This window comes from Dipodomys ordii, unplaced genomic scaffold (assembly GCF_000151885.1).
Source record: "Dipodomys ordii isolate 6190 unplaced genomic scaffold, Dord_2.0 Scaffold19, whole genome shotgun sequence".
NCBI lineage: Eukaryota > Metazoa > Chordata > Mammalia > Rodentia > Heteromyidae > Dipodomys > Dipodomys ordii.
In genome coordinates, this window is record NW_012267235.1 from 15,083,471 (window position 1) to 15,111,465 (window position 27,995).

Consider the following 27,995-nt stretch of genomic DNA (forward strand, 5'->3'; position numbering starts at 1 on the left):
AAAAAAAAAAAAAAAAAGCCAAAGCAGTTTCCTACTAATGGCGGCTGAAGCCTGCTCACTGGTGTTCCTGTCTGGGCAGCCTGTGGGCAGACAGAAACCGCTAACCTGCATTCCCTGTTTAGAATGTGGTGTCCATCCCACTGACCTCTGTGTCAGAGCCACCTGACCTGAAGTTGCCTGGGCCAGAAGTCGCATCAATGGAAACCGCCAGCCTGTGCTTGGATGAAATGGGAAAATGCCTGTTTTTCTCAAGGAGCCTACTCACCACTGGAACGCCATCCCCAAGAAGAAACTCAGCCCAACTGGCCAGCTTAGTGGACATGGATCTGCTGCCTTACTCAGCCTGTGTCTCCTTTCCTTTTGCATTGAGGCTGCCGGGTGCCCAACCTGCTCTGAGCCGGCAGTCCTCAGTCTGTGACTGAACCAGGAGGAGTCAGGACACCCACATGCATGAAGAATTTCTAATATCATAGAGAAATGTCGCTAATGCAATTTTAAGGTGAAAAAGCAGGACACAAGACTACATTTAGTGTGGTATCGATCATATGACACACACTAAGGATTTGTGTGTGTGTGTATGTATACATGTGTGTGTGTGCATGTGTGCACGCCTGCCTATATATGTGTGTGTTTGTAATGAGGCTAGGACTCGGACCTTACCCTCTTATTTTTTCTGCTCAAGGCTGGTGCTCTACCACTTGAGCCACACCTCCACTTCTGACTTTTTGCTGGTTAATTGAAGACTTGTCTGCCAACTGCAATCCTCAAACCTCAGCCTCCTGAGTAGCTAGGATGACAGGCATGAAGCACTGGCAACAAGTGGATTTTTTTTTTCTTAAAGCATAGAAACAACCAGAAATATTGATTTTGGAGGATAGAATTGTGGGTGATTTCTGTTGTTCTGGTATGTTTTCCAAAATTCTCAACTTTTCCACGGTGTAATCTATGCATTTCAAAGGATGAGTAATTACAGTTCCTGAGCTCTTGCCACAAACTCGGGCTTTATCTCTGCACATGCTTGTATAGTGGTCTTTTTCAACAGATTATAAAACAATAAAACACCTAAATACTTTTAGTCAGCTACTCATTTCAGATTTCACATCTTGCCTTTTGTGTGCTGTGTCCATATTTATATATTTCAGCCCTATTTTTTTTACCAGTCCTGGGCTTGAACATTGTCTCTGAGCTTTATTGCTTAAAGCTAGTGCTCTACAACTTGAACCATTCTTCTTCTGGCTTTTGGGGAAATAAGAGTTTAATTGGAGCACCTGTGGTTTGTGCCTGTAATCCTAGCTACTCAGGAGGCTGAGATATGAGGATCACAATTCAAAGCCAGCCTGAAGTCCAAGAGACTCTTATCTCCAATAAACCACTCAGAAAACTGGAAGTGGTACAGTGGCTCAAGTGGTAGAACCCTAGATGGACAGCGCTCAGACTCAGAGTTCAAGCCTCATGATCTACAAAAAAAAAAAAAACGTTTAATTGGAGATAAGAATCTTGTGGGCTTTCCTGTCTAGGCTGGTTTCAAATTGAGATCCTTAGATCTCAGCTGCCTGAGTAGGTAGGATTACAGGCATAAACCACTGAAGACTGGCCTCAGATCTTTATGAAAGTACTGTTAAACTGGTACTTTTCTGTTTCCAAAGCACTTTTAAGAGAGAAACCAGATGGTAGGAAGCTCCAGCAGGGTCTGACCTTAAGTCACTGGAACTGGAAAGACCTAAGGAGTGGTCCAGTACCGTGTGGCCCAGAGGTGGCAACTTACTGGGATCAGAGGGGGTCTCAGCTAGAAACCAACCCATTGGCAGGTAGACCAATTTAATAAGTCCTTTGTGCCTTTCATCTCAAACATGGAATCTAAGCATAAATAACTCTGTATACAAAACATGTTAACATACTCAAATGGAAGTTTACTTGCCTCGCCAGTGTATATCCATCCCCAAACTCAAACCCTCATGGCACAAACAAAGCCAAACAAAAAGTATTGTATAAGCAAACTCAAACATCAATGACTGCTTTTGTTTGTTTGTTTGTTTGGATTTTTTTTTTGCTGGTCCTGGGTCTGAACTTGGCCTGGGTGCTGTCCCTGAGCTCTTGAACCCAGGGCTAATACTCTACCACTCACCACAGCACCTCTTCTGGCTTTTTCTGCTTATGTGGTGCTGAGGAATCGAACCCAGGGTCTCATGCTTGCAAGATAAGCACTCTATCACTGTTTTTATGCAAGTGTTTTCATAAAAGAACGAATTAGTTGCCAGAGTTTTGCATAGGTCTGTCATATATGGCTTATCTATTATGCTACCATGTACTATGTCACTGGAGCTTTGCTGGGGCCCACTCACACCTGGAATCCTAGATACTCAGGAGGTGGAGATCTTCAGATCAAGGTTTGAAGCCAGCCTGAGCAAACAAATCTGAAAGTCTCCTATCTCCACTGAACCGTCAATAAGAGCTGGAAGAGGAGGTGTGGCTCAAATGATTGAGTGTCAGCCTTGAGTGAATAAGCTTAAGAAAGAGTATGAAGCCTTGCATTCAAGTCCCAGTATCCTGCACAAAATACCAGCAGCTACAAAGAAGGACCTTGAAATATTACTGCAAAGACATTCTGGTTTCCCTGAGAACTCAAAACAAGAGCAAGACCAGGAAAGTTGGAGTAGGAAAATGCAAAATGTGAAAGTGATTCCCAATGCACATTTGTTTTATTTCTCTTGTTCTCTTGAGCCAGTACTGGCCCTTGAACTCAAGGCCTAAGCATTGTCCCTTAGCCTTTTTGCTCAAGGCTGGAACTCTATCATTTGAGCCACAGCCTCACTTCCTACATTTTGCCGGTTAACTGGAGATGAGTCTTTTGGACTTGTCTGCCTGAGCTGGCTTTGAACTTCAAACCTCAGATCTCAGCCTCCTTAGTAGCTAGGATTATAAGTAAGAGCCATGGGTGTCCACACAAATAAATGCACGTTTTTAAGCAAAAGACATTCTTTTGTTATGATTGGCAGTACTGAAGTTTGAACTCAGAGCCTTGTACTTGCTAGAAAGGTGCTCCATGCCTCTAACCCTTTTTACTTGAATTCTTTTTCTGATAGGGTCTTATATTTTTACCCGGGTGGATGAAAACTGTTATCCTCTCTGATCTCTTCCTCTTTTTTTTTTTTTTTTTTGGTTCCAGTCCTGGGGCTTGAACTTGAGGGCTGGATACTGTCCCTGAGCATTTTTGCTCAAGGCTAGTGCTCTTCCACTTGACCCACCACTCTATTTCTGGCTTTCTGGTAGTAAATTGGAGATAAGATCATTTCAAGGACTTTCTTGCCAGTGCTGGCCCGAAACTAAGATCCTCAGATCACAGCTCCTGAGTAGCTAAGGATTACAGGCATGAGCCACTAGTGTTCAGATGAGTAGTTTAGATTATAGACATAAGGCAGTATGCTCAGCATCTTATTAAATCTGAGGCCCTATAGAAGATGGAGCTAGCCAACAGTCTTGTGACCTCACTCTTCCTCTCTGAATGACAACATATAATACATAGACCAAGAGGAAAAGGAGTTAGCTCTGGTATCTATCTCTGGGCTGAATGTCTGCAAAGAACTCCTGAGTTGTTGTTGTTGTTGTTGTTTGAGAGGTACTCAGGAGCACTCCAGTGTCACTGTTCCATGTGTAAGAACAAGATACATATTTCAGGCCATTGGCTGAACAAGCCCTGGATCTGATAAAACCTGGATGACACATGACTGGCTCCTGTCTCCAGCATGTCCAAGGGACAATGGGCTGAATGTGTGCCCCCTGAAAAATTCATCTATTGACACATAATCCTTTGGAGGTGATTATAAGGTCTGCACAGGGACACCTCCCTACCTCTTGGCTAAGTTTCTGCCAGTATCTGTTACCTAGGTAACTGGCAGACCTGGAAGCAGTCACCTTCTCCTCCTGCTAGGTCACATCCTGGGCCACCTCTGATCACATGCCTCCCATCTGACCTGAGGAGGGTCCCACACCCTGATCCAGTGTGGCCACACCTTTCCTCCACCTGGCCACACCTCTTCCTGTTCCTGGTCTAGATAAGTCCTGTCCTGGGATTGGTTACCGCCTTTTCCTTTTCAGCCATGCTCCTCCACCATGCATGGCAGGGGGGTGTTCTCTTCATCAGCTACCTAATGAAACCTACCTAGTTAATATACCTTACACATGGATGGGGTTTTTGAGTTGGAAATGTTAGAGTTTCCTAACCACCCCTTTTCTGTGAACTGAACTGCCTTGAGACTCCATGTGAGACTTTTCACCAATACCATTGCCGGCCTTCACATCCACGTCCACACCACTTCTCTACTCTGGTGAGTGAAACTACTCTCTCTGGTTCTCTGTTGCTCCATCTCTGTCCAGATGTGCACCAGAGAGCTCCTACGGCCTTTAGCCAAAAGGCTGGTCACCTCCAAAGCCAAGGACGCTTGGCTTTGGGTGCTTGGCCATTTCTCTCTAGAAGTCTCTGGGGGAAGTCAGGACACCGCTTCTGCCTGGTCAGCTTTCCTTCACTCACCAGGCTGACTCTCCTACACGTGTAATGGGGTGCTGTGAGTCATGCTTGAGCCGTGAAACCCCTTTGAAATGCCTCTGCGCTCCCTGGAAAGCCAGAGCACCTCATTTTTATGCCGTTCTCAGATGTGGACAGTTTTTGCCACTGCAATGGTCAATGGTCAGAAGTCTGTTTACTTTCAGGCTCTTTGCTCTCTCTCTGCCAATCATGTCCAACTTTCCCTATCTCTCCCTTTCTCTTTTCTACAACATTTTGGATTGTGCCTTGAAGATGCGATACAGGCTGGAAACCCCCTCTAGGTTCCCTCTCAGAGGCTAGCCACTCTAGGTTTGCACATTGTCAGAGTTTCCATTTGTTCAGGTTTTCTTTGCACTTTTTCAGAAATTCACCATCTTGAGTTCTCCATCTTGGCCACATGGTGGGTTAAGGGTTTGGGCTCATCTGACCCTTAACCTTCCACCAAGCTTACTACCCCACCCATTCTAACAAGTTGCTGCCTCTTCACAGGCCCTGGAAACTGAGGCCCAACCACCTGCTTTGTTAGTTAGCAAAGATATCTAAATATTGTTGTCAAAAATTTTAGGTTTTGAGTTTTGCCTTTTTTTGTCTGGTGTTGTGTATTCTAGTACTGACTATGTGGTTCTAAAATATTGGAAAATAATGTCATCTTACTGCTGGAATTCCAAGAGTCTATGGCCATTATTCATTTTGGGGCACTGTAAAACTTAATGTACACTGTGTGTGTGTGTGTGTGTGTGTGTGTGTGTGTGTGTATGTGCGCGCGCACGTGGGCGCACGCACAGTATGTGTGTATGTCTGTGTCTGTGTAAACTTGTTATCTGGCATTATAATCAAATTATTTGGCTTAAATTGTCTGAGATTGTTCAGTTTGGAGTCGTAGTTCAGTGCCAGCCAGTCTACATGCAGTCCAGATCCAGTCCATCTCTTCCAACCTGGAGGACAGGCCTCACTCCCGCCTAGACCATCCTGATTACCTCCACCATGGTAAAAGTAGACTGGAGTCTCGCTTGGCTCCATCACATGCTGCTGATTTCCTGGTGAAAGATTGTTTTGGATTTGCAAAAGCTAAGGCTTTTTCTGTAACTTTGGTTAACTTAAGCACTGTTAGGGTTACCAGAAAAAAATCAATACCATATTTGTGCTAAAATTCTCATCACATCTAACAAGTTTTGTCATTGCAGAATATTTGTTGGTCAATTCTTGATAAGTACCATGATGCTCCTTGTTGCTTTAATTGGAAATAATAAAGGGTTTTTGTGGCAAAGATTGCAGTTCAAAGCCAGCCCAGGCCGAAAAGTCCCTAAGACTCCATCTCCCAACTAACCTGCAAAGAGCCAGGCTGAAAGCATGGCTCAAGACTCTTATCTCAAGCAAATACTGGAAGTGGTACTGTAACACAACGTGGTAGAGCGCTAGCCTTGAGCAGAAGTGCTCAGGGACAGTGCCCAGGCCTTGAGTTCAAACCTCCATGAATATTAACTGGGACAAGCCATCCCAGCAACAAGCACCTAGACTCAGCCAGTCTGGGGAACAAGGGAACATGGAGAGGAGTAAGAGGAGATGCTGTCACATCAGCCACTTTGTGCCTGCCATTTCAAAATTAACCAGAGCCAGGAGGTCAATAGAAGTGAGAGGCCTTGTCCCTCTAATGTCCATACCAGTCTATCTTTTAACTGGAATTTACATTTTTGCCTTTGTTACCTGATATTCTCCCTTCCTAGTCACCAGATGTCAGAAGTAGCTAGGGACATTTCCACCAACTCCAGTACAGCCTGAAATGCAGGAGATAATTTTCTGCCCCAAACCTTTCCTCTTGCTATTTGTTTGCTTTCTAGTATTTTTTTTTTTTTTTTGCTCAGCCCCTCTCTGCCTCATGAGACTTACTCCAGATTTCAAGAGATTTGCCTCCTCCAGACTTCATCTAAGGACTCACGCCTACCAAGGGACTGCTGCTGCCTGCTGCCTTCTCCCAGAGGGGACCACATCTCAGCCTTTTACCCCTACTGCCGATGCACCTTGCCAGCAGGAAGTAGCCAGAGAGAATCTTCACCCTTTTTCATAATTATCAAAAGGCTGGAATGTAAGGTGTGCACAGGGACACCTCCCTAACTCTTGGCTAAGTTTCTGCCCAGTATTTGTTACCTAGGTAACTGGCACATCTGCAAGCAGTCACCCTCCCCTCCTAGATCACATCCTGGGCCACCTCTGGTCACATGCCTCCCATCTGACGTATGAGGGTTCCAGACCCTGAAGTCACATCCGGATCCAGTGTGGCCACACCTTTCCTCTACCTGGCCACACCTTTTCCTATCTCTATTTAATATCTTACAGTGAGGGAGTCACAAGGGTGGAGGTTCTGTGAATTGAATTAGGGTCCTTGTAACTGAAGCCCCAGAGCAATCTCTCATGTGTTCTACCATATAAGAACTTGGCAGCATACAGCTGGAAGGGTGCCCTTGCCTGAATCTAACCATAATGGCACCTTCCCTCCCCTTTCACTTCCTGGGAGAATATATTTCTGGTGGTTTGGTTTTTTGTGTTTTTGTGTTTTGTTTTGTTTTTGCCAGTCATGAGGCTTGAACTCAGGGCCTGGACACTGTCCCTGAGCTTCTTTTACTCAAGGCTAGCACTCTACCACTTGAACCATAGCACCATTCCCAGCTTTTTCTGTTTATGTGATACTGAGGAACTGAATTCATGCATGCTAGGCAAGCACTCTGCAAGTAAAGCTATGATCAGATCAAGAACAAACTTCTATCACAGGAAAATGCACAGGACAAGGGTTGGGGGGGGTTGTTTTGTTTTTGCTTTTGCTTTTCAACCAGACTCTCAAGGATGAACCTTTGTCCTCCTAGGCTGGAAAGTCTTTGAGGTCTGGGTTCTCAGATTCTGGAGAACATTCAGAATAAGTTTCTGACCATGGGTAGGCCTTTATTTCTGCTAGATGTGCAATGTGAGGAGCTGAGAAATTCCATCTCTGAGGTTGCAGAGCTGCGAATGCTGGGGCTGGGGCCTGTGATACTGAGCATGGTGATGCATGGCCACATTGGCTTCACCCTGAAGCCGTGGAACCTAGTTTGAACTCTGACCTGCCACTTAATTGGCTGTGTGTCCTTGGACAATTTAACCTTCCTGAAGGTCAGCTACTTCGTGTATACATTGATTAATTAATATAGGTACTTCAGCACAGGAGCTTGCCCATGGGCATTCAATGAATATTAGCTTTTATCCTACTTAGCCGATGAAACAACTCTGCTCAAAGTACACAGTCTCTTGGTGACAGAATCAACACTCTTGGTTCCTGATTCAGAACTCACAACTCTTTGCTCCATGGAAACAGTAAAATGAGAAGAATTTAATCCCTCTCCTTCCCTACCCAACCCAATTCAGAAAGGTATTTAAAGTGATCACCTATTGCTAGGTAATAAATAATTCACATACTTCTACATAATCCTCACAATCCCTCTAGAAAGTAATTGTTACTATCATCCTCTAGTTCTGTCCTGTCCTGGTACTGGGGCTTGAACACTCCCTTAGCTGTTTCTGCTCAAGGCTGACACTCTACCACTTGAGCCACAGCTCCATTTCTAGCTTTTTGCTGGTTAATTGGACCTAAGAATCTCATGGACTTTTCTACCTGGGATGGCTTCAAATATTGATGATCAGATTTCAACTAGTGCCACCAGTGCCCAGCCATTCGCCATTTTGGAAGCTTTGTAAGGCTAACTGCCTAAGGCCATTTATGAAGTGCTGGGAGCATCAAACCCAGTTCCACAGCCATGTTCATAATGTACCCACACCAAGGAAATTTGGAGGTGAATTCTAGGATTCCTCCATTAAATTCGGGGCATTTGAAAGAGAGGATCAACAAAAACTTCTGTTTTACTATGTTTAATTCAAAATGTTGCTCTGCACAATACAATAAGAGAAAAATTCTAAGCTGTTCCAAATTTAATCATGAGGGCTGGAGAATTGGAGAGAGGAGAGATAAGGAAAACTACTCAGAAAACAGCCATGGACTAAGCCTACCAAGATGATTTCACATTCCTGAATATTAAGATCTAGACTCAACATCTAGGTTTCTGGCCCTCCAGGCACCTTAGCAATGCCCAGAGGTTCCTCCTGATTCCTGCCTACAACCCCATCCAATCCAGAAACAAGCATCATTCACCACACTTGGAAAGATAAAAGGACTCAGTGACCCAAAATTGTCTTAAGAGTTGTTTTTTGTCATTTTTTCTGTTGGTTGTGGGACCTGAACTCTGGGCCTGGGCGCTATCCCTCAGTTCTTCACCTCAAGGCTAGCGCTCTACCACTTGAGCCACAGTGCCACTTCCAGCTTTTTCTGCTTATGTGGTGCTGAGGAATCAAACCCAGGGCCTCATGCATGCAAGGTAAGCACTCTACCACTGAGCCACCTTCCCAGTCTGTCAAGAGTTTGGGGAAAAAAAAAATCTTTAAGTAGGGTTAAAAGAGTTGAGGACAGAGCATGACATAGGTAGATATAGTTAAGACAGCTCCAAGTCACTTGTGCGGCCTGCTTGACCTTTCTCTCTGACTCTGCTGAGAGAGCTGTACACTTTATTACTGGGACAGAACAACGTGATCTCCTGAGTTTATGGCTGTTTCCCTTAAGATTACAAGAAGACAGATGACAGACAGTTTGCCTTCCACACAGATGCTCCTGCCGGGCCCCTTCCTGAGACATCACAATGACCCATAAACCTCCCAGGATGCCCTACCCCTTAAAGCTCCCACCATTCACAGCAGTGCCACACTAGGGACTGAGCACATCAATCTCTGGAAGGCAAGATCCATATTGCAGCAGCACCAATGATAGGGTCCTGTTGGAGGACCCTGTGGCTGGGAGCCCGCTTTGCTGGCTAAGTAGAGTCACATGGGCATCCCTGCAGGAACCAGATCTGAATTAGCAGTTCTTACAGGAACATAGCAGCCCAGCTCTCCCCGAGTTAAGGGTGTCAGTGAGATTCTACATTTCAGTGACCTGGACAAAAAATTTGTGAATTTCCAGGTGAAAAATAGGCAACAGATCCTATGAATGCCTACTATCCTCTTCCTCATTGGTAATTGGTTTGCTGTGTGACCCAAGTGGGTCAGTTGTGTTCCTGTCCTAGTTTCCTTGTTTGAGATCCTGTTTGGGGAATGCATCATTGCTGTAAAGGGATGGGATCTCTCTCTCTCTCTCTCTCTCTCTCTCTGTGTGTGTGTGTGTGTGTGTGTGTCTTCAGCACCTGGGCACTGTCCCGTCTAGTCTTTTTACTCAAGGCTAGCACTCTACCACTTGAGCCACAGTATCACTTCCTGCCTTTTCTGTTTATGTGGCACTGAGGAATCAAACCCTGGGGTTCATGCATGCTGGGCAAGCACTCTACCAATAAGCCACATTTCCAGCCCTCTCATTTTTATTTTTCATTTTGTGCCTTTGCTGTTTCTTGAATTCAGTGCCTTAAGCTCTTGCCTGGCTTTTTTGCTCCAGACTGGAGCTCTACCACTTGAACCACAACTCACTACCTGGACATGCCTCCCCCTCCCTCACTCTGTCCCATATCACATGATGCATGCTCCAACCACTTGCCTGCTCTGTTTTCCTGTCTGTAGGATGGGGAGGCTGGATGCAATCATGAGAAGATGTGTGTATGGCTTCTGTTCCCAGACATGCTGCTTTGACCTCTCCTCTGTCTCTGCAGGATCTCCATATTGCTTGGGACACATAACCTCTTCTTTCAAGAATCCCCCCTCTGCGTGGCCTTTCCTCATGGTCTCGGAAGGCTGCTGCAGCCCCCCACCTCTCAGCCCTGTGGCAGCAGGTGGGCAGGATGGGAAGGCATCACTGGAAGAAGTCTTTCCCAGACCCTCACCAGCTTCTGCCTTTGCCCCCTTGGCCAGACCTGACTGTCGCAGTCAGCCCGTCTATGAGAGAGGCTGAGGACAAACTCACTTGGGAGGCCTCTATCACAGAAGCTGGTGAGAAGAGGGGAGAGTGGGCCTGGCTGCTGGATGAGGCAGCTCTCTTGGGACCTGTGTTAGATCTCTGTGTACCACTGCCATCCCCAGCAGCTCTTGCCTCGGGTAAGGGGGGAGGAATTGTGCCAGCAGGATAGTATACAAAGCCACAATCAAGTAAGTGCACCATCAGGTGCATTGTGATTAGACCACTCACAAAGCGAAGCCTGTAATTCTAGCAACTCGGGAGGCTGAGATCTGAGAATAAAGGTTAGAAGGCAGCCAGAGCAGAAAAATCCATGAGACTCATGTCCAATTAACCAGTCAAAACAATAACAAAAAGCCAACTAACTAGAAGTGTGATAATAGTGTCAGCCTTAAACAAAAAGGCCAATTAAGAACATAAGGCCCTAGCCAGGCGCCGGTGGCTCACACCTGTAATCCTAGCTACTCAGGAGGCTGAGATCTGAGCATCGCCGTTCAAAGCCAGCCAGGGCAGGAAAGTCCTTGAGACTCATCTCCAATAAACCACTAGAAAACCGGAAGTGGTGCTGTGGCTCAAGCGGTAGAGCGCTCGCCTTGAGCTGAAGAGCTGAGGAGAGCACTCAAGCCCAGAGTTCAAACCCCACAACCGACCAAAAAAAAAAAAAAAAAGAACATAAAGCCCTAGCCAGGCACTGGTGGCTCACACCTATAGTCCTAGCTACTCAGGAGGCCGAGATCAAAGAAGATCCAGGCAGGAAAGTCCATGAGACTCTTATCTCCAATTAATCACAGATAAAGCCGGAAGTGGTGCTATAGCTCAAGTGGTAGAACGTGAGCCTTGAGCAAAAAAGGAGCATAAAGACTGCACCCAGGCCCCAAGTTCTGAGAGGCCTTAGCCAAAGTACAGGCATTCTGAGCTTAGACTCCATTTTGAAGACCTTTACTGAAAGTATCCATTGTGAAGGCCTTTACCGAAAGTACCCATTGTAAAGACTTTTAACTGAAAGTAAGAACTCAGGTTTCTGGAAAAACTGAAATGTCCCAATAACACTCTGCCTATAACTCCCTTAGTAATAGCCATCAGCAGATGACAGGAGCACCTGAAGCTCCAGATGTTTCTTTTTTTTGGGAGGGGGGGTCCAGTTGTGGGGCCTGAACTCTGGGCCTGGGTGCTGTCCCTCAGCTCTTCAGCTCAAGGCTAGCGCTCTACCACTTGAGGCACAGTGCCACTTCCGGCTTTTTTCGTGCTGCTGAGGAATTGAACCCAGGACCTCATGCATGCAAGGCAAGCGCGCCACCACTGAGCCACCTTCCCAGCCCTCCAGATGTTTCTTAAGATAGTATAGTTAACATAGTTTGCTGCTTAACCGCTTAGCCCGAGCATGCTCTCCAATAAGATTGTTACAAGATTTACTTACTAAATGTTAACCAATCATGTAACTGCCAAGCTGGGAACTCCCTTACCTCAACCCTATGCTCTATAAAAACCCTGCTAAAAGAAAAGTCAGGGCTCTCAATTCTGACCCGCTGCGTCAGTGACAGTTGTGAGTCCAGGCTCGAGCTTGTAATAAATGATTCTCATGTGCTCACATTGGAATCGGCTCCTTGGTGGTCTTTGGGCATAACAATTCAAGTCCCATGACTGACAAAAAATAAAAATTAGACCCCGAGTTCAACCTCCAGTAAACACACACAACAAAAGTCAGTCTCTAAATCTGGCACTGAGTGACAACGAGTAAGTTATTGACTCTCTGCCTAATCTTTCCACATAGCATCTCTACTTGCTACCAAATAAATGGTGGGGTAGAGTGGTTTTAGAAGCGTATATGTTCACATTGTTTCACTTTGGTGACTGGATCCCACCAGTGGGATCCTGGTCTCAGTTTCCCCACCTGTGAGGTGGGGCCACAGGGTGTAGTGCCCCTCATGCTGGGCACTCAGTACTATTGTCAAGACTCCCTACAATAGACTCGTCTGGCAAAGCTATCATTAGAATCGAGACTCCTTCATAGGCAGGAGTCTAGCCAGACCCAGATCTTCACTGCTGTAAGGGCAGAGTCAGCCCTTTGGAATGCCCAACTTTACCTATGCTGTGCCAAAGCCTGCAATGATGCCTCGCCTCCCACCAAGCCTGCATCCATTTCTACATCAAGATCCCCACCCAGAGCTGGCCATGATGACTGGCACCTACAATCCTAGATACTCAGGAGGCTGAGATCTGAGGACTGTAATTGCAGGGCTGACCTAGAAAGACAAAGAAACTCTTATCCCCAATTAACCACCCAAAAAGCTGGAAGTGGAGATGTGGCTCAAATGGTAGATCACCAGCCTTGAACAAAAAAGCTAAGAGTATGTGAGACCCTGAGTTCAAGCCTCAGTACCAGTGCATGTATACATGCATGTGTGCGTGCATGTGTGTACATAAGCACATACACATATCTCCAAGCATAAAGCGAGATCCTTTATTTATTTATTTGTATTTTTTTTGCCAGTCCTAGGGCTTGAACTCAGGGCCTAAGCACTGTTGCTGAGCTTCATTTGCTCAAGACTAGACTTGAGTCACAGTGCCACTTCTGGCTTTTTATGTTTATGCGATACTGAGGAATCAAACCTAGGGCTTCATTCATACTAGGCAAGCATTCTACCACTAAAGCACATTCCCAGCCAGTGGGAGACCCTTTATTAAAAATAACCAGGGGAGGGCTGGGAAGGTGGCACAGTGGTAGAGTGCTTGCCTCACATGCATGAGGCCCTGGGTCCGATTCCTCAGCACTACATAAGAAGAAAAAGCCAGAAGTGGCGCTGTGGTTCAAGTGGTAGAGTGCTAACCTTGAGTTCAGGCCCCACGACCAAAAACAAAAAACAAAAACAAAACAGTGCAGGGCTGGGAATGTGGAGTGCTTGTCTAGCAAGTTTGATTCCTCAGTACCACATAAACAGAAAAAGCTGGAAAGTGGTGCTTTGTCTCAAGTGTTAGAGTGCTAGGCTTTAGCAAAAGCAGCTCAGGTACAGTACTCAGGCCCTGACTAAATAATTAAATAACCAGTGCAGCCAAGCGCCAGTGGCTCATGCCAGTCATCCAACCTACTCAGGAAGCTGAGATCTGCAAATCATGGTTGAAAGCCAACCTGTGCACTCTTACCTTCAATAAATTACCAAACAAGCCAGAGGTGGAGCTGTGGCTCAAAGTGATAGAGCAATGAGTAAAAGCAGCTCAGTGACAGTGCCCAGGCCCTGAGGCAGTCCCAGGACTGGCACAAAAAAAGCAAAAAGGGACAGGTGGAGTGGCTCAAGTGGTAGAGTGCCTGCTTCATAAGCATGAGGCCCTGATTTTAAACCTCAGTGCCATCATTACAATTCCACCCAGGATCATTCTACTCTCACTGTTGTAAGGGGAATCATCCCAGAAGCCACATTTTAAAATATGGAATATAGGAGTCCTTATTATACAGTTAACAGGCTGCAGGCTGCCAGTTGTTTCAAAGGCCTGAAGCACGCAAATACACATAACACATGCTAAAGAGGAGAGAAATAACAAGAACAATACCAACAAGCCAACTCAGCTCCAATGGAGAGCTGAATTGGGACTCCATGATGACTGGAGATGAGCCAGGAGACATGACACAATCACAGAGACACACGTGGCATGGAGTCCTGCGGGTAGGCCCTGGCCTAAATAGGTTGGTGCAGGGGGCAGATCTTCAGGAAATTCCCAGTCTCAGGCACTAGACTGACAGATTCAACAACCTATCAGCCAAGTGCCTGCCCCTGCCTCTAGGGTTCCGGGCATGCCCATTACCTGGGAGGCAGGTGATTGGGGGGGGGGGTAGGAATGGGTCCTTTCCCCAGCATGAAGACAAGATGCCAGACCTATAATCCACCATGTGGCCAATATGGCACTGGCCAGACCTGCCTGGCCTCCCTACTTCACCCCCCCCCCTTCCACTCCTCAGCCCACTTCTCCAGTCAAGCAAACGTGGCAAGGCACAGGCAATAATCCATAAAAACAAAACAAAACCACCACCATGGGACTCAGCATGAGGAGGAGAAAGGGCAGCAGGAGGTTGCCTGGGGGTTGCACAGGTCGTCCTGGGGCCCTTAGTGGTGTCCCAGAGCTGAGGAAGTGAACTACATGCATGGAGCAAGTTCCCTCTTCTCTTTTTCTGTTTTTATTGTTTTGGGGTAGTACTAGGGCTTGAACTCAGGGCCTCATGCTCTTATCTTTTTCACGCAAGGCTGGCCTTCTATGCTTACACCACATACCTTCACAGCCTTCGTTTTGCTGATTAAAGTCTTACATATGTTTAAGAACATAGGCTGGCTTTGAACTTTGATCCTCAGATCTGGGCGTCTTGAGTAAGCCAGGATTACAGGCATGAGCCACAGATCTGGCCCCCCCTTCTGTGTCTTGATGCATTGGCATCCACTTTTTCTCTTGCTGCAAATTGACCTTCTGTTTCCAGTTCACATCACAGACAGCAGTGGTCATGCACGCTCCAGGGCCTCCATCTTCTATGTTCCACAGAGCAGCGAGGTAACACTTAAGTCTCTTGCTCCCCAATCCAGCATCCTCAGAAAAGGGTTTAATGTTAATACTTCCCACCCCATCCTCTGAGGCAAGGAGCAAGGGGGCAAGAGGGTGGCAGGAATTGTGGAGGAAGGGCTGGTTCACCTGAGGAGTTTGCTGTACAGCGAACTGCAAGAAGCCACCCCCTTGCCTATTTAGAGTCCTGCTTCAAACACACACACAGTTTCATCTTCTCTGGTGCCAGCAGAGCCTCTCACTTTTCCCATCAATATATATTGGTTAAGATTCTTTTTTGTTGTTCTTGTGTTTGCACACACATCCATATATGCACACATACATTAATAGTAAGGTTTGAACTTGGGACCTCATATTCTTGCTTAGATTTTTGTTGTTGTTGTTTGTTAAAGGCTGGCATGTTACCATTTGAACCACAGTTCCACTTCTAGCTTTGGGCTAGTAAATTGGTGTTTCATGGACTTGGCCTGATGTTGAACTTTGATCCTCAGATCTCAGCCTCCTGGTAGCTAGTGTTATAGGCATGAGTGAGCCACTAGTGCTCCACTGGCTAAGATTTTTTTTGTCAGTTGTGGGACTTGAACTCTGGGCCTGGGTGCTGTCCCTCAGCTCTTCAGCTCAAGGCTAGCACTCTACCACTTGAGCCACAGTGCCACTTCTGGTTTTCTGGTGTTTTATTGGAGATAAGAGTCTCACAGACTTTCCTGCCCAGGCTGACTTTGAACCATGATCCTCAGCTCTTAGCCTCCTGAGTAGCTAGGATTACAGGTGTGAGCCACCAGCACCCAGCTTTTTCCTTTTTTCAGTCTTTGGGCTTGAACTCAGGGCCTGAGCACTGTCCCTGAGCTTCTTTTGCTCAAAGCTAGCACTCTATCACTTAAGCCACAGCACCACTTCAGCTTTTTCTGTTTATGTGGTATGAGAATGGAACCCAGGGCTTCATGTATGCTAGGCACTCACAAGCCTGATTCCCAGAGACAGACTCCCAACAGCACCACAGAGTCGAAGAGTGGCAGCCAGCAAAGAGAGATTGTGCTATACAGACCTGTTTATACCAGATCATTCCACATGGTTGAGTGCCGAAAAATAAGCTCAAAGCCATAGTGAGAAGAAGCGAGTCTGCAGTCAGGTGTCCTGAACCTGTAGGTGCCTTGGGACATTTAGCTTTCTTGCCTGCCATTCCCTACTGAACCTATCCTAGCATTGTGCCAATTAGGAATACTATAGATTGCCATGTACCTGCAGTTCTGGCCTGCAAGCCTAGCTACTCAGGAGGCTGAGATCTGAGAGTCACAGTGCAAGGCCAGCTTAGACAGCAAACTCTGAAACTCTTATCTCCAATGAACCACCAAAAAGCCTAAAATGGAGTTGTTGCTCAAGTGGCAGAGAACCAGCCTTGTGTGACAAACCTAAAGGATAGTGCCCAGGTCCTGAATTCAGCCCTGGCATAAATAAATAGCCAGGTGCCAGTTAGCTTATCCCTGTAATCCAGCTACTCAGAAGCCTGAGATCAGAGGACTGTGGTTCAAAGCCAGTGAAGGTAGGGAAGTCAGTGAGACTCATCTCCAATTAATCATCAAAAGGCCAGCCTCCTGAGTAACTACAGGCATTGAGCCACTGGTGCCCAGCTCAAATAAGGTTTTATTTTCTCCTGACAGGGTATCTGATTGGTGGGTCAAAAACAGGTTGTATTTGGTGTCTATTTGGCTTTTGCAACCATGGGATGGCTGTATATACCATATACCCTCTATGGAACTGATGAAATATGTAATGTCAGAGCCAGGCACTGGTGGTTCACGACTGTAATCCTAGCTACTCAAGAGGCTGAGATCTGATGACCATGGTTTGAAAACAGCCTGGGCAGACACATCCATAAGACTCATCTCCAATGAACCAGCAAAAAGCTGAAAGTGGAAGTGTAGCTCAAGTGGTAGAGTTGCCCAGAGTTCAAGCCCCATACAGGCACAGAAAAACAGAAACAAAAACCAAAACAAAAACATGTTGTAAGCATTATACCCACTTTTGGTCCTCAGCTCCATCCAGACCTGAGCTCCTCCATGCCCTGGAGTTCCTGCCATACAGTTGGCCCCTCCCTCTCTCTGCCCAGACCCACCTGAGCTCCCATCCATACCACTTCCTAACCCCAGACCCTGCTGCTACCTAGATAGTGGAGGCCGCCATGTACTCTCTCTGGGAGAAGAATGGCTCCTCTAAAAAAACCTTGTAAAAATCTTTCTCCTGTGCCTGCCTGCCTTCATGTGGTCCCCTGGCATGGATGTGACAGATCCTTTCATTGATCCTTTTACATGTAATGCCAAATGAGATTCTGCAAGTATGTAAGCAAACAGAAATTACTTTCCTTAAAGTTTTTATACTTCTGACACTTATGTTTACATTTTTAAATTATATTTTTATAATCTTTATAATCTTTTTATAATCTTGTAGTTGTACAAAGAAGTTACCACTCTGGAAATGGCGCTGTGGCTCAAGCGGTAGAGTGCTTGCCTTGAGCTCAAGAGCACAGGGACAGTGCACAAGCCCAGAGCTCAAGCCCCATGACTGGCCAAAAACAAAACAAAACAAAGGAGTTACCACTTAACAAAGCAGTTTATGAATCAGATGCATCTTTATTAATGTCACCGCCTTCATTAGTCTCTCCTACCCCTTCCAACCCTACCTCTTCCCTTCATGATGTTAATTTTGCAGAATTGGATTTTTTTTTTTCCTCAGTTGTGGGGCTTGAATTCTAGGCCCGGGCGCTGTCCCTCAGCTCTTCAGCTCAAGGTAAGCACTCTACCACTTGAGCCACAGCACCACTTCCAGTTTTCGGAGTGGTTTATTGGCGATAAGAGTCTTACAGACTTTCCTGCCGGGGCTGGCTTTGAACCGTGATCCTCACCTCTCAGCCTCCTGAGTAGCTAGGATTATAGGTGTGAGCCACCTGTACCCGGTTATGTATTGAATTTAATGACATTTAATGACTGCATTCCTCCCCCCTCTTCCTTTCTATTCATCTGTACCCTTCCTGCTGCTTACATATTGAGAAGTGGCCTTCACCCCAGTCAAAATAACATTTCCCACAAACACAGCACGTACCACACTGTGTTGAGATTCTCAGCTCCTTTATTGCACAGATTAGGGCCTCATTAGGCCCTTTCCATTTTCAGAAGGGGCAGCTGAAGTTCAGGGAAGTTCACTTCTGGATCCACTTCAGGAAGCTGGTGGTGCCCACAGGAGTGACCAGGAACCACAGAGCCTGTGGTCTGAACTGACAGCTAGGGTGGGGCCTCCAGGAGGAAGTCAGAGAGAGAAAGGCTCCTTACAGCCAGCTGGCCACAGCCCTGGGCCCAGTCCTGGAACCTGTTAAGCTGGTGCTAATCCTGGGGTCTCTCTCTAAGCTGGAGAGGGGTGTGTTTTGAGCCAGCTACAGCACAAAAGCACCCAGACACTCCCTCATGGATATGGGAAGTCTGCTCAGTCATCAAACCTGATGCTCAGAAGCGGGGTGGTCAGAACAGTTGAGGGTAAAGAAGCACTAAACATGCTCTTCACATCAGGCTAGACGGAGAGGGTCCTAGGCATTGTGAGGGTGACTTGAACCCCGCCCTTGGAATGTGCTATTGGTGAAATGGATGGGCAGATAACTACAACAAAGATCTTTTCATTTTTTGTGCTAGTACTGGAATTGAACTCTCCCTTAGCTTTGTCACTCAAAGTTGGTGCTCTACTACTTGGGCTATAGCTCCACTTTTGGCTTTTTAGTAGCTAATTGGAAATAAGTCTCTCAGATGTGTCTTTCTAGTCTGGATTTGAATCAGGATCCTCCTATCTCAGCTTCCTGAATAGTTAGGATTATGGGCGTGAACCACCTGTACCCTGCTGCAAAAGTCTTCATATAGCAGTCCATCAGATATGTTCCCATTTGCTAGGACTCAGTTGGGGTTGCTGTGAGTAGAACACCATTTGGACATGAAATATGTCAAACAAAGATAGCAAAAACTTTCTGTTCTTGTTGTTTTGTGCCCATACTAGGGCTTGAGCCAGGGCCTCAAGATATCACTTACTCTTTTGCTTATGGCTGGTGCTTTAGTACTTAAGCCACACTTCCATTTCAGCATTTTTTTCTGGTTAATTGAAGATAATGGCTTTTTGAACCTCCATCCTCCAATCTCAGCCTGTCAAGTAACTAGGATTACAGATATGAGTCATTAATGCTTTCACTGGCTTGGTAATTTTTTTTTTGTCAGTCCTGTGGCTTGAACTCGGGGCCTGGGCACTATCCTTGGGCTTCTTTTGTTCAAGGCTAGCACTCTACCACTTGAGCCACAGTGCCACTTCTGGCTTTTTCTGTTTATGTGGTACTGAGAAATCAAACACAGGGCTTCATGCATGCTAGGCAAGCACTCTACCAGTAAGCCACATTCCCAGCCTTGGTGATTTTTTTTTTTTTTTGGTCGGTCATGGGGCTTAAACTCTGGCCTGGGCGCTGTCCCTCAGCTCTTCAGCTCAAGGCTAGCGCTCTACCACTTGAGCCACAGTGCCACTTCTGGCTTTCTGGTGGTTATTTGGAGATAAGAGTCTCACGGAGTTTCCTGCCTGGGCTGGCTTTGAACCATGATCCTCAGATCTCAGCCTCCTGAGTAGCTAGGATTACAGACGTGAGCCACCTGTGCCTGGTCCTGGCAAAATTTTTAAAAGAGGTATGCAATCGTTAGTATACAGCAACATGAAAAATGGGTGCAATACAAAATTGAGAAAACATGAAAATTGAGACTATGCCAGAACAACTGTGCAGAAATGGTGGTAGTATAGGGTTATTGAGACAGGTGAGACAGGCTGGGCCATAAAACCGTTCACAGATTCTCATACCATCCCCTGTGAGGCAGCTACACAGAGACCAGAGATGCCTGGATCCTGAACAGTACCACTTCCGGCTTTTTCTGCTTATGTGGTGCTGAGGAATTGAACCCAGGACCTCATGCATACGGGGCAAGCACTCTACTACTGAGCCACGAACCAGGAGCCACCATGTCACTTTCTAGGGGATTTCATCTGCACATGGGGATTTCTAGGAGATTTCATCTGCACAAGGGGATTTCTAGGGGATTTCATCTGCACAGGGGATTTCATCTGCACATGGGGGGCGGAGGGGAGGGAGGGGGCTGTGACCTGCAGGGACCTCCTCCTAGCCACGCCCACACTTGGCCAGGCCCATCCCTATTGGCCACACCATATAGAGGCCAAACCCCTCGTAGCCACGCCCTCCCTACCAGACACGCCCCTCACCAGAATTCCCCCCCTCTCCGTTATGCCCCCTTCCCGCCTGGCCCCGCCTCCTTCCTGGCCATGCGGGCCTCCCCATCCCTCAACCAACTCAACCAACCCTTCCCTCTCCACCCTCCCCCCCCCCCCCCCCCGCGCATAAGCCCTGGCCCCTAGAAATCTGTGTGTAGGGGACCCCACCTAGAGGCCGCGGTGGGTGTGCCCCAAGCCCCTGCCGGCCTAAAGAGAGTTTTGTGCTGTCGATGTGTAATGAAATGGGGGCTCCTGCTGTGGATGTGGAACGTGGTTTAATGGGAACGTGGCGCCCTAGGAGCAAACGGCGTCTGGGCGGATGCCCCCGGCCCAGCTGCCCTTTTCCTCGCCATCGCGTGGCGGGATGGACTGCCGCATGTGCATGCACAGCACCTCGTCGATGTAGATGGTATGCTCCTTCACCTGGATCTCCTCCTGCAGGGCCAGCTGCCGCTGGTGCAGCCCCTTCAGCTCCACCCTGGCCTGGTGCAGGAACTCCTTAAGCCTGGGGGGAGAACCAACAACACCAGGACTGACTCCTCTCCACACCCCTTTCCGGGAGACACACTTGAATGGGTATCAAGGTGGAAGTCAAAAGGATGGCGCCCTAGATTTCTGATTGGTTGCCATTGCCTACGTGTGTTTATGTGTAAATATATAAAGTATATAACATAAAATGTGTATTTTTAACTCAGGATTTGGCATTGCTAAGGCAAGCACTCTACCACTTGAGCTTGTATCTTCAGTCCAAATGCCAATATTTAAAACCACAAACTCACGCTTATGATCCTACCTACTCAGGAGGCTGGAGCAGAGAATCATGGTTCAAAGACAGCCCAGGTAGGAATGTCCATAAGGTTCTCATCTCCAATTAGTAATCAAAAAACCAGAAGTGGAGCTGTGGCTCAAGTGATAGAGCAGAAACCTTGAGTGAAAAAGCTAAGGGACAGTTCAAGCCCCAGGACCACAGATTTTTCTCTGAACTTCTGGATTTGAGCTTCTTTAAGGAAGTTAATGCTGAGATCCACTTTTCCCACAGCTGCCTGAGTAAACGCTAAGGCTCTAGGGAGGGATCCCTATAATGTGAGGACCCCAAAGGCCCCTCTGTCCTGCTGCTGGCTTACCTTGCAATATTGCAGGCAATCTCATCCACTTCCTGAATCAGCCGATACTGAGCAACATCACAACACAGCTCTATATTAGGCCGGTGGGTCCTGGTCTCCAGGCGCGTGTGGGCCACCTTGGCAGGCCCTTCCTGGTCAAGAATGGCTTTTTCAAGATCTGCAATATTTCTCTCCTGGGAAGCAATCTCTTCCATGACCTGATAGGAAGAATTGGCGTAGGTGAGGTGGGTAATCCTCCTCAAAGCTCAACAACACAAGGTGAATTTTGAGAGATAAGGCTCAGATAAATCTGCTTGCTCATCCCCAAAGGGATGTGTGTGTGTGTGTGTGTGTGTGTGTGTGTGTGTGTGTATGTGTGGCCATCATTGCTACCTCATTCCCTGCACACAGGATCACACTGCTGCTGTGGCCAACCACTGGGGTATCATCCATAGAAAGTGCCATGGTTCCTGTAACCCTCTCCAGCACTGGTTCTACGTGCTGACAGCCTGGGGAAAGTCTGCCATGTTGTACATTGAGCTTTGCTGCTATTTTTGAGGGTGGCTTTTTGCACCAAAAACATATTACACATTACACAGTTACAAATATTTCTGAGATCAATAGTTAGGGTTGGGGCTGGTAGTTCTAGCTCAGTGGTAGATCACTTGCCTGAGCACATATGCAAGATTCTTAGAATGGCCCACAAAAGCCCACAAATTTTGCAAGGCCCTGGGTTCCATCCTCAGAAAAGCCCCCCCCCAAAGAATCGTTTTTTAACCAGTACTGAGTCTTGAACTTAGGGTAAGGACAATCTCCTTTAGCTATTTTTTGCTCAAGGCTTGTGCTCTACCACTTGAGGCAAACATCCACTTCCAGATCTTTGCTGGTTAATTGGGGTTTTTTTTTTGATCTCTCAGTCAGGCTTCAAACTTCAATCCTCAGATCTCAGCCTACTGAAGACCTTGGATTACAGTCATGAGCCACTAGCACCTGATTCATAATCAATACCTTTATCACACTGGGAAGAAAGGAGGGAGGGATAAAGAATAATTCCTTGCTGTCATCTAATAGTGTTTTAATCTCTGATTGGCTGTATTTAAAGAATTGATCTATTCAAGATAGAACCCAAAATGAAAACCACACATTGTATTTGGTTTTCTTAAAAATTTTTTCTTAACATTTCCAATTACTTATTAAATTCAGTTCACTTATATTAGTTTTAATTTCACAGGGTTAATCACTTTAACTTGATTTTGACTAACAGTTACTCTCACCTCAAACTTTGCTAAAAATCTTTTGAACATTTATTTAGAGTGGCATTTATAAAATGTATTTTATTTTTTATGATACTGAGGTTTGAACTCTGGGCTTTATGCTTGCTAGGCAGGCACTCTACCTCTAAGCCACACCTCCAGCCCAAGTATATATTTTTCTGAAATCTAGAATTCCTTAAAACAATACTAATAGACTAGAAATCAGCAAACTGTGCCCTTTGCCCCAAAATGTTTGCCATCTGTTTGTGCAAACTTCAAAATAAAATTCAACTTTTAGTGTCCATAAATACAGTTGCATGAGACACAGACATGAGCAGAGTTAACAGACTCTGTGTGCTGTCATTGATTCAAAATACTGGCCACATTGAAATCACCGTGACATGGCTGCAATGCACTATTTCACCACACGATGACATCTTACTTTTGCTGTTTTATCACCAGTACATTTTATTCCAGTTCATCTGCTGTTTACAAATGTCTGAAACTAGGTAATGTATGAAGAATAGAAACGTATTTCTCACACTTCTATAGGCATGGGAGTTTAAGGTCAAGGAAGCTCAAGTTTCTGTCTGTTAAGGACAGCTCGCTGTGCTGCATGATGGCGCCCACCAGAGGGCGCACGCGCCTTGGCACCCTCCCACCCAAAGGCAGAAAGGCAGAGGAATCTGCTAGTTCCAACTCACATGCTTGTGTATGTGTGTGTGTGTGTGTGTGCACACGCGCATGTGTGCGCACACGCACGTAAGCACGCTTTTATTGCTCAAGGATAGCATTCTACCACTTGAGCCAAACCTCCACTTCTGGCTTTTTGCTGGTTTGGAAATAAAGAGTTCAGGGATTTTTCTGCCCAGATTGACTTTGAACTTTGGTCCTCAGATCTCAGCCTCCTGAGTAGCAGGTATTACAAGGTGTGAACAGCCTGCACCCAGAATTAGTTTTTAAGGCCCAGTATAGTTTAGGTTTTGTTACCAAACTAGATGTCTAGCAACTGAATATCTTATTCAATGACGCTGTTGCTGAGCTCAAATATTATCAGACTAAACATGCATCACAGTACTCTCAGCTCATAAGAAAGCAATGACCAGTAAAATTAGAAAATTCCAAATGGAGTATCTCATCACAGAGTATCTCAAAATGAAAACAAAGTAGTGATCAAATTAAAGTAACAACTAATTCATTTGCTAGCCATATAAAAACAACCATTTCTAATTGACTCAATCATATTTGACCACAGCAATTAAGGAAGTGTGACCAGAAGAAGAGAAACTCGTGTAAAATTATTTGTCTTTCTGCAGCATGTTTTATCAGTGTGAAGGGATTAGGGAATAAAATAAAGTCAATAATTGATTCTTAGAGACATTTTTGCCATTTTCCTCTAAATGATACAGTAGAACAACAATTTGCATATCCATTAGATATAATAAGGCATTCAAAGCTGAGTGTATGTGTAGGTTCTTTGTAAATACTATCCAATGTAATACAAGGGACTGAACATTCCAGGAGCTGTGGCATTGAAGGGGGGGACAATCTCTTTGCAGACACGAAGGATGACATGTGTGCGCACATGTGTCCATGTGTGCATGCATGTGTGGGGTAGGATGGGTGTCAGTACTGGGACTTGAACTCAGTACCTCTTGCTTGGCTTTTTTGCTCAAAGTCAGCACTCTACCACTTGGGCCAAGAATCTCTTGGATTTATCTGCCCAGGCTGGCTTTGATCTTCAGATCTCAGCCTCTTGAGTAGCTAGGATTACAGACAGGCATGAGTCAGCAAGTTGAGTGCTTTTTTGTGGGGGGAGACTGGTCATGGGGCCTGAACTTTGGGCCTGGATGCTGTCCCTCAGCTCTTCAGCTCAAGGCTAGCACTCTACCACTTGAGCCACAGTGCCACTTCCGGCTTTTTTCTTTTTGCTTATGTGGTGCTGAGGAATCGAACCCAGGGCCTCAGGCATGCAAGGCAAGTGCTCTACCACTGAGCCACCTTTCCACCCTTTTTTTTTTTAATGGACAGTAAGTTCCTGCCCAGTAGGCTTCATACTTTGATTCTCAGATCTCAACCTCCTGCATAAGGTTACCTAAGCAGATAGCTGGGTATAGAGCTGTCTCCTCCCCTCTGCATTACTGGGTGGGCCAAGTGCCACTCCAGTCTCCAAATCCTGCAGCCTGCTGCTAAGATGGAGAGACTTCAAACCACCACTTCTTACCAGCCATCCCCATCCCACCTCAACCCAGTGGGGCAGCAGCCTGGCCCAGGGCACTCTCGTTTCCATGGAAACCTCACATCACTCCTCCACACTCCTAGGGGCCTCACCAAGGTCAGATGATCAGACAGCTTGTCTCTTGCTCCCTTGATTGCTTTGAGGCCAGTCTTGAATGCTGTGTCCACCAAGTCACACTGCTTGCGCAGGTCATTGGCTGTCTGGCACAAGATCTGGTCCACCATGGCTTTCAGGGCCAGGGAGTTGTTGCGCTGCTTGTCCGCCTTCTCCACATTGGTGTTGGAGAATTCTAGCCAGTCCTCCAGACTCACGGAGCTGAAAGAACCCCCACACACACATACACACAAGTGTTCATGCCATGTCCGGGCTCAGGAGGGCTGGGAGGAGGACAGGTTTCTGGGAGTCACTAGGAGTTAAGCCTGCCCCCACACCTCAGAAGCCCCAGAAATGTTCTTCTACCTCTAGGCAGAGTCAACAGTAGTCTGTCAATAACAATATACTTGGCTAGTGATAGAAGTTGTGCATCCACATAAATGAATACGTTGGCATTTCATGATGATTTTTTTTGTGAACATTAGTGACTCTCAGAACAGTGCTAACTAGAGTAAACAGGACATGCACAGGATACAGTGTGCAATGCTATTTCATAAGCAGGCAAAGAAAATCTACTAGAAAGTAGGAGTATGGCTACATTTGTAGAGGATAAAAGACATATCCACAGAGCAGAAGGGGCAAGAGAGGACGGGATAGGAGGATCACAAGTTTGAGGCTAGCCACCATCCCTAGCCCTTTTGTTTTAGCTGTTATTTTTTGCTTATTTTTGGCTCCTATTTATACTTCTTGTTCAGTGGGAATGAAAAGCACATGCCAACATGCCTAGCTATTAGTTGAGATGAGGTCTCTCAAACTTTTGGCCAAGCCTGGCCTTAAACTTCCATCCTTCTAATCTCTGCCTCACCGGGAGCTTGAATTACAAGCATGAATAAATTTTAAATCTTTCAAGGTATACCAGACTTCCTTTGTTTTCATTGCTCATTTTCAGGTGTGTGTGTGTGTGTGTGTGTGTGTGTGTGTGTGTGTGTGTGTGTGTGTGAAAGAGAGAAGTGAGGGGATCTGGATTTGAACTCAGGTCCTCAAGCTCTCACTTAACTTTTTCACTCAAGGCTGGCAATCTACCACTTGAGCCACACCTTCACTTCTGGTTGTTTGCTGGTTAATTGGAGATGAGAGTCTCTTGGATTTGTCTGCCTAGGCTGACTTTGAACCCTGATCCTCAGATCTCAGTCTCCTGAGTAGCTAGGATTACAGGTGTGAGCCATTGGCACCAGCAGAATTCATCATTTTTCTTTTATTCTTCAAATTATTGTCCAAAGGATTGCAGGTTACCATGTACATTTATGTGCATCATGCACCTTCAGCCAGGTCAGGCTTTCTTAAGGGGACAGGAGCCTCTAGACCCCATCAGGTAGGACCCACCAGATGGTGGGGCCTCCCTACTGGATCCTGCCCATCTGGGTGAGTGGAGGGAAGCAAATTGAGCCCCACTTACTTGGGTTCAACCTTCAGGGAATTCTCGGAATATCTGATGTTTGGTGAGTTGTTGTTGATCGAGAAGCAGATGTCCTCGATGGTCAAGGCTGTAAATTTGTCCTTCAAATCCTTTTCCAGATTGTACTTAGCAGAACGGTTGAGCCTGCAGAGAGAAGGTAGGGAGCCAGGTGTCTCCCCCGCTGCCCAGCCTTAGCACCACACACTGGTTCTTGGGGGCGGGGGGGGGGGGGGGGCTGGGGGAGGGGGGGGGGGGGAGGGGAGGAGAAAGGAACACAGCTGAAGCCAGGCAGGGCACTGAGGAGCCAGGCACCGTCCCCTCCTCCCTCGTCCTCCCCTTCCCCCACCTCATCCTCCCCACCACCAGCCCTGCTTACCCATGCCATACCACTGGAGGCTTGATGCCACACTGACACACAAGGAAGCCTAGACCACAAGATCCTCCCTTCTACAGGACATTTGCTTTTCCATCCTTCTTCCCTCCCTCCCTCCCTCCCTCCCTCCCTCCCTTCCTTCCTTTTTGTGACAATACTGGGACTTGAAATTAGGACCTGAGTGCTCACTGTCCCTTAGCTTTTTCCTTTGAGGCTGGTGCTCTACCACTTGAGCCACACCTTCACTTTGGGCTTTGGGGTGGTTAATTGATAATGAGAGACTTTTCTGCCTGGTTCGGCTTCCAACTGTGATCCTCAGGCCTTGGCCTCAGGGTCACAAGGATTCCAGGCGCGAGCCATGGTCGCTATCAGCAGTGACATTTCCTGACTTGGCCAGGTTTGAGCGCTGTGTGAGCTGTGGGCCCTGCTGTCGCGCGTGCGTGGGCATGGTGCCACTCACGGGAAGCACGAGGGGGGGTAGGCTGGGGTGCCCACTGCACCCCCGCGGTGGAGGGCGCTGGCTGGGCCCTACCTGATCTGCTCTGTGGTCTCCTCCAGCGTACGGGTCAGCAGCGACATCACACCCTGCACGATCTCCACCTCCTTCAGCAGCTCCTGCTCCACCTCGTCGTGTACCAGGTCGGTGCCCACCCGCTTCTCCCTGGCCATGGGGAAAGGCAGCTCACAGGGCCATGGGGAAAGGCAGCCTCGGCCATGCAGGGCAGGACATGAGCCCGCCTGGGTGCCAGCCTGAGCACCAGGCACAGCCCCAGGCGTGAGGGTGAAAGCATGGATGTGAGATGCTGATTGATGGCCAGGCCACCTCACTATCCCAAACACAAAGTCTGAAAAATGATCACCACTCCTCCTTCCTAATCAAGCATCTACCCTGGAGCCTATCCCTTCTGAATCACTGTCATGCACGTGTGTGTTTGTGTATGTGCACATACGTGTACATGTGTCATGCACATGACACTTGAGCTTGAACTTCGGGTCTGGGCACTCTTCCTTAGTTTTTTGTGGGGTTTTTTTGGGGGGGTGGTCTGGTAGTGGGGCCTGAACTCTGGGCCTGGGCGCTGTCCTTCAGCTCTTCAGCTCAAGGCTAGCACTCTACCACTTGAGCCACAGTGCCACTTCCGGCTTTT

General features: G+C 46.9%; 1 protein-coding gene across 1 annotated transcript in view; it reads right to left on the reverse strand.

Annotated features, from left to right (window-relative positions):
* Nucleotides 1-20,589: 20,589 nt before the first annotated feature.
* The window catches only part of Tekt1 (tektin 1), a 13,018-nt gene continuing 5,612 nt past the window's right edge, over nt 20,590-27,995 (reverse strand). Inside the window, exons 4-8 of the mRNA XM_013013206.1 lie at nt 27,383-27,511; nt 26,478-26,621; nt 25,021-25,243; nt 21,458-21,654; nt 20,590-20,838 (exon numbers count right to left, since the gene is read on the reverse strand). Of these exons, the coding sequence (XP_012868660.1) occupies nt 20,628-20,838; nt 21,458-21,654; nt 25,021-25,243; nt 26,478-26,621; nt 27,383-27,511 (904 nt within the window). The 3' untranslated portion in view covers nt 20,590-20,627. The remainder of the gene's footprint in view (nt 20,839-21,457; nt 21,655-25,020; nt 25,244-26,477; nt 26,622-27,382; nt 27,512-27,995) is intronic.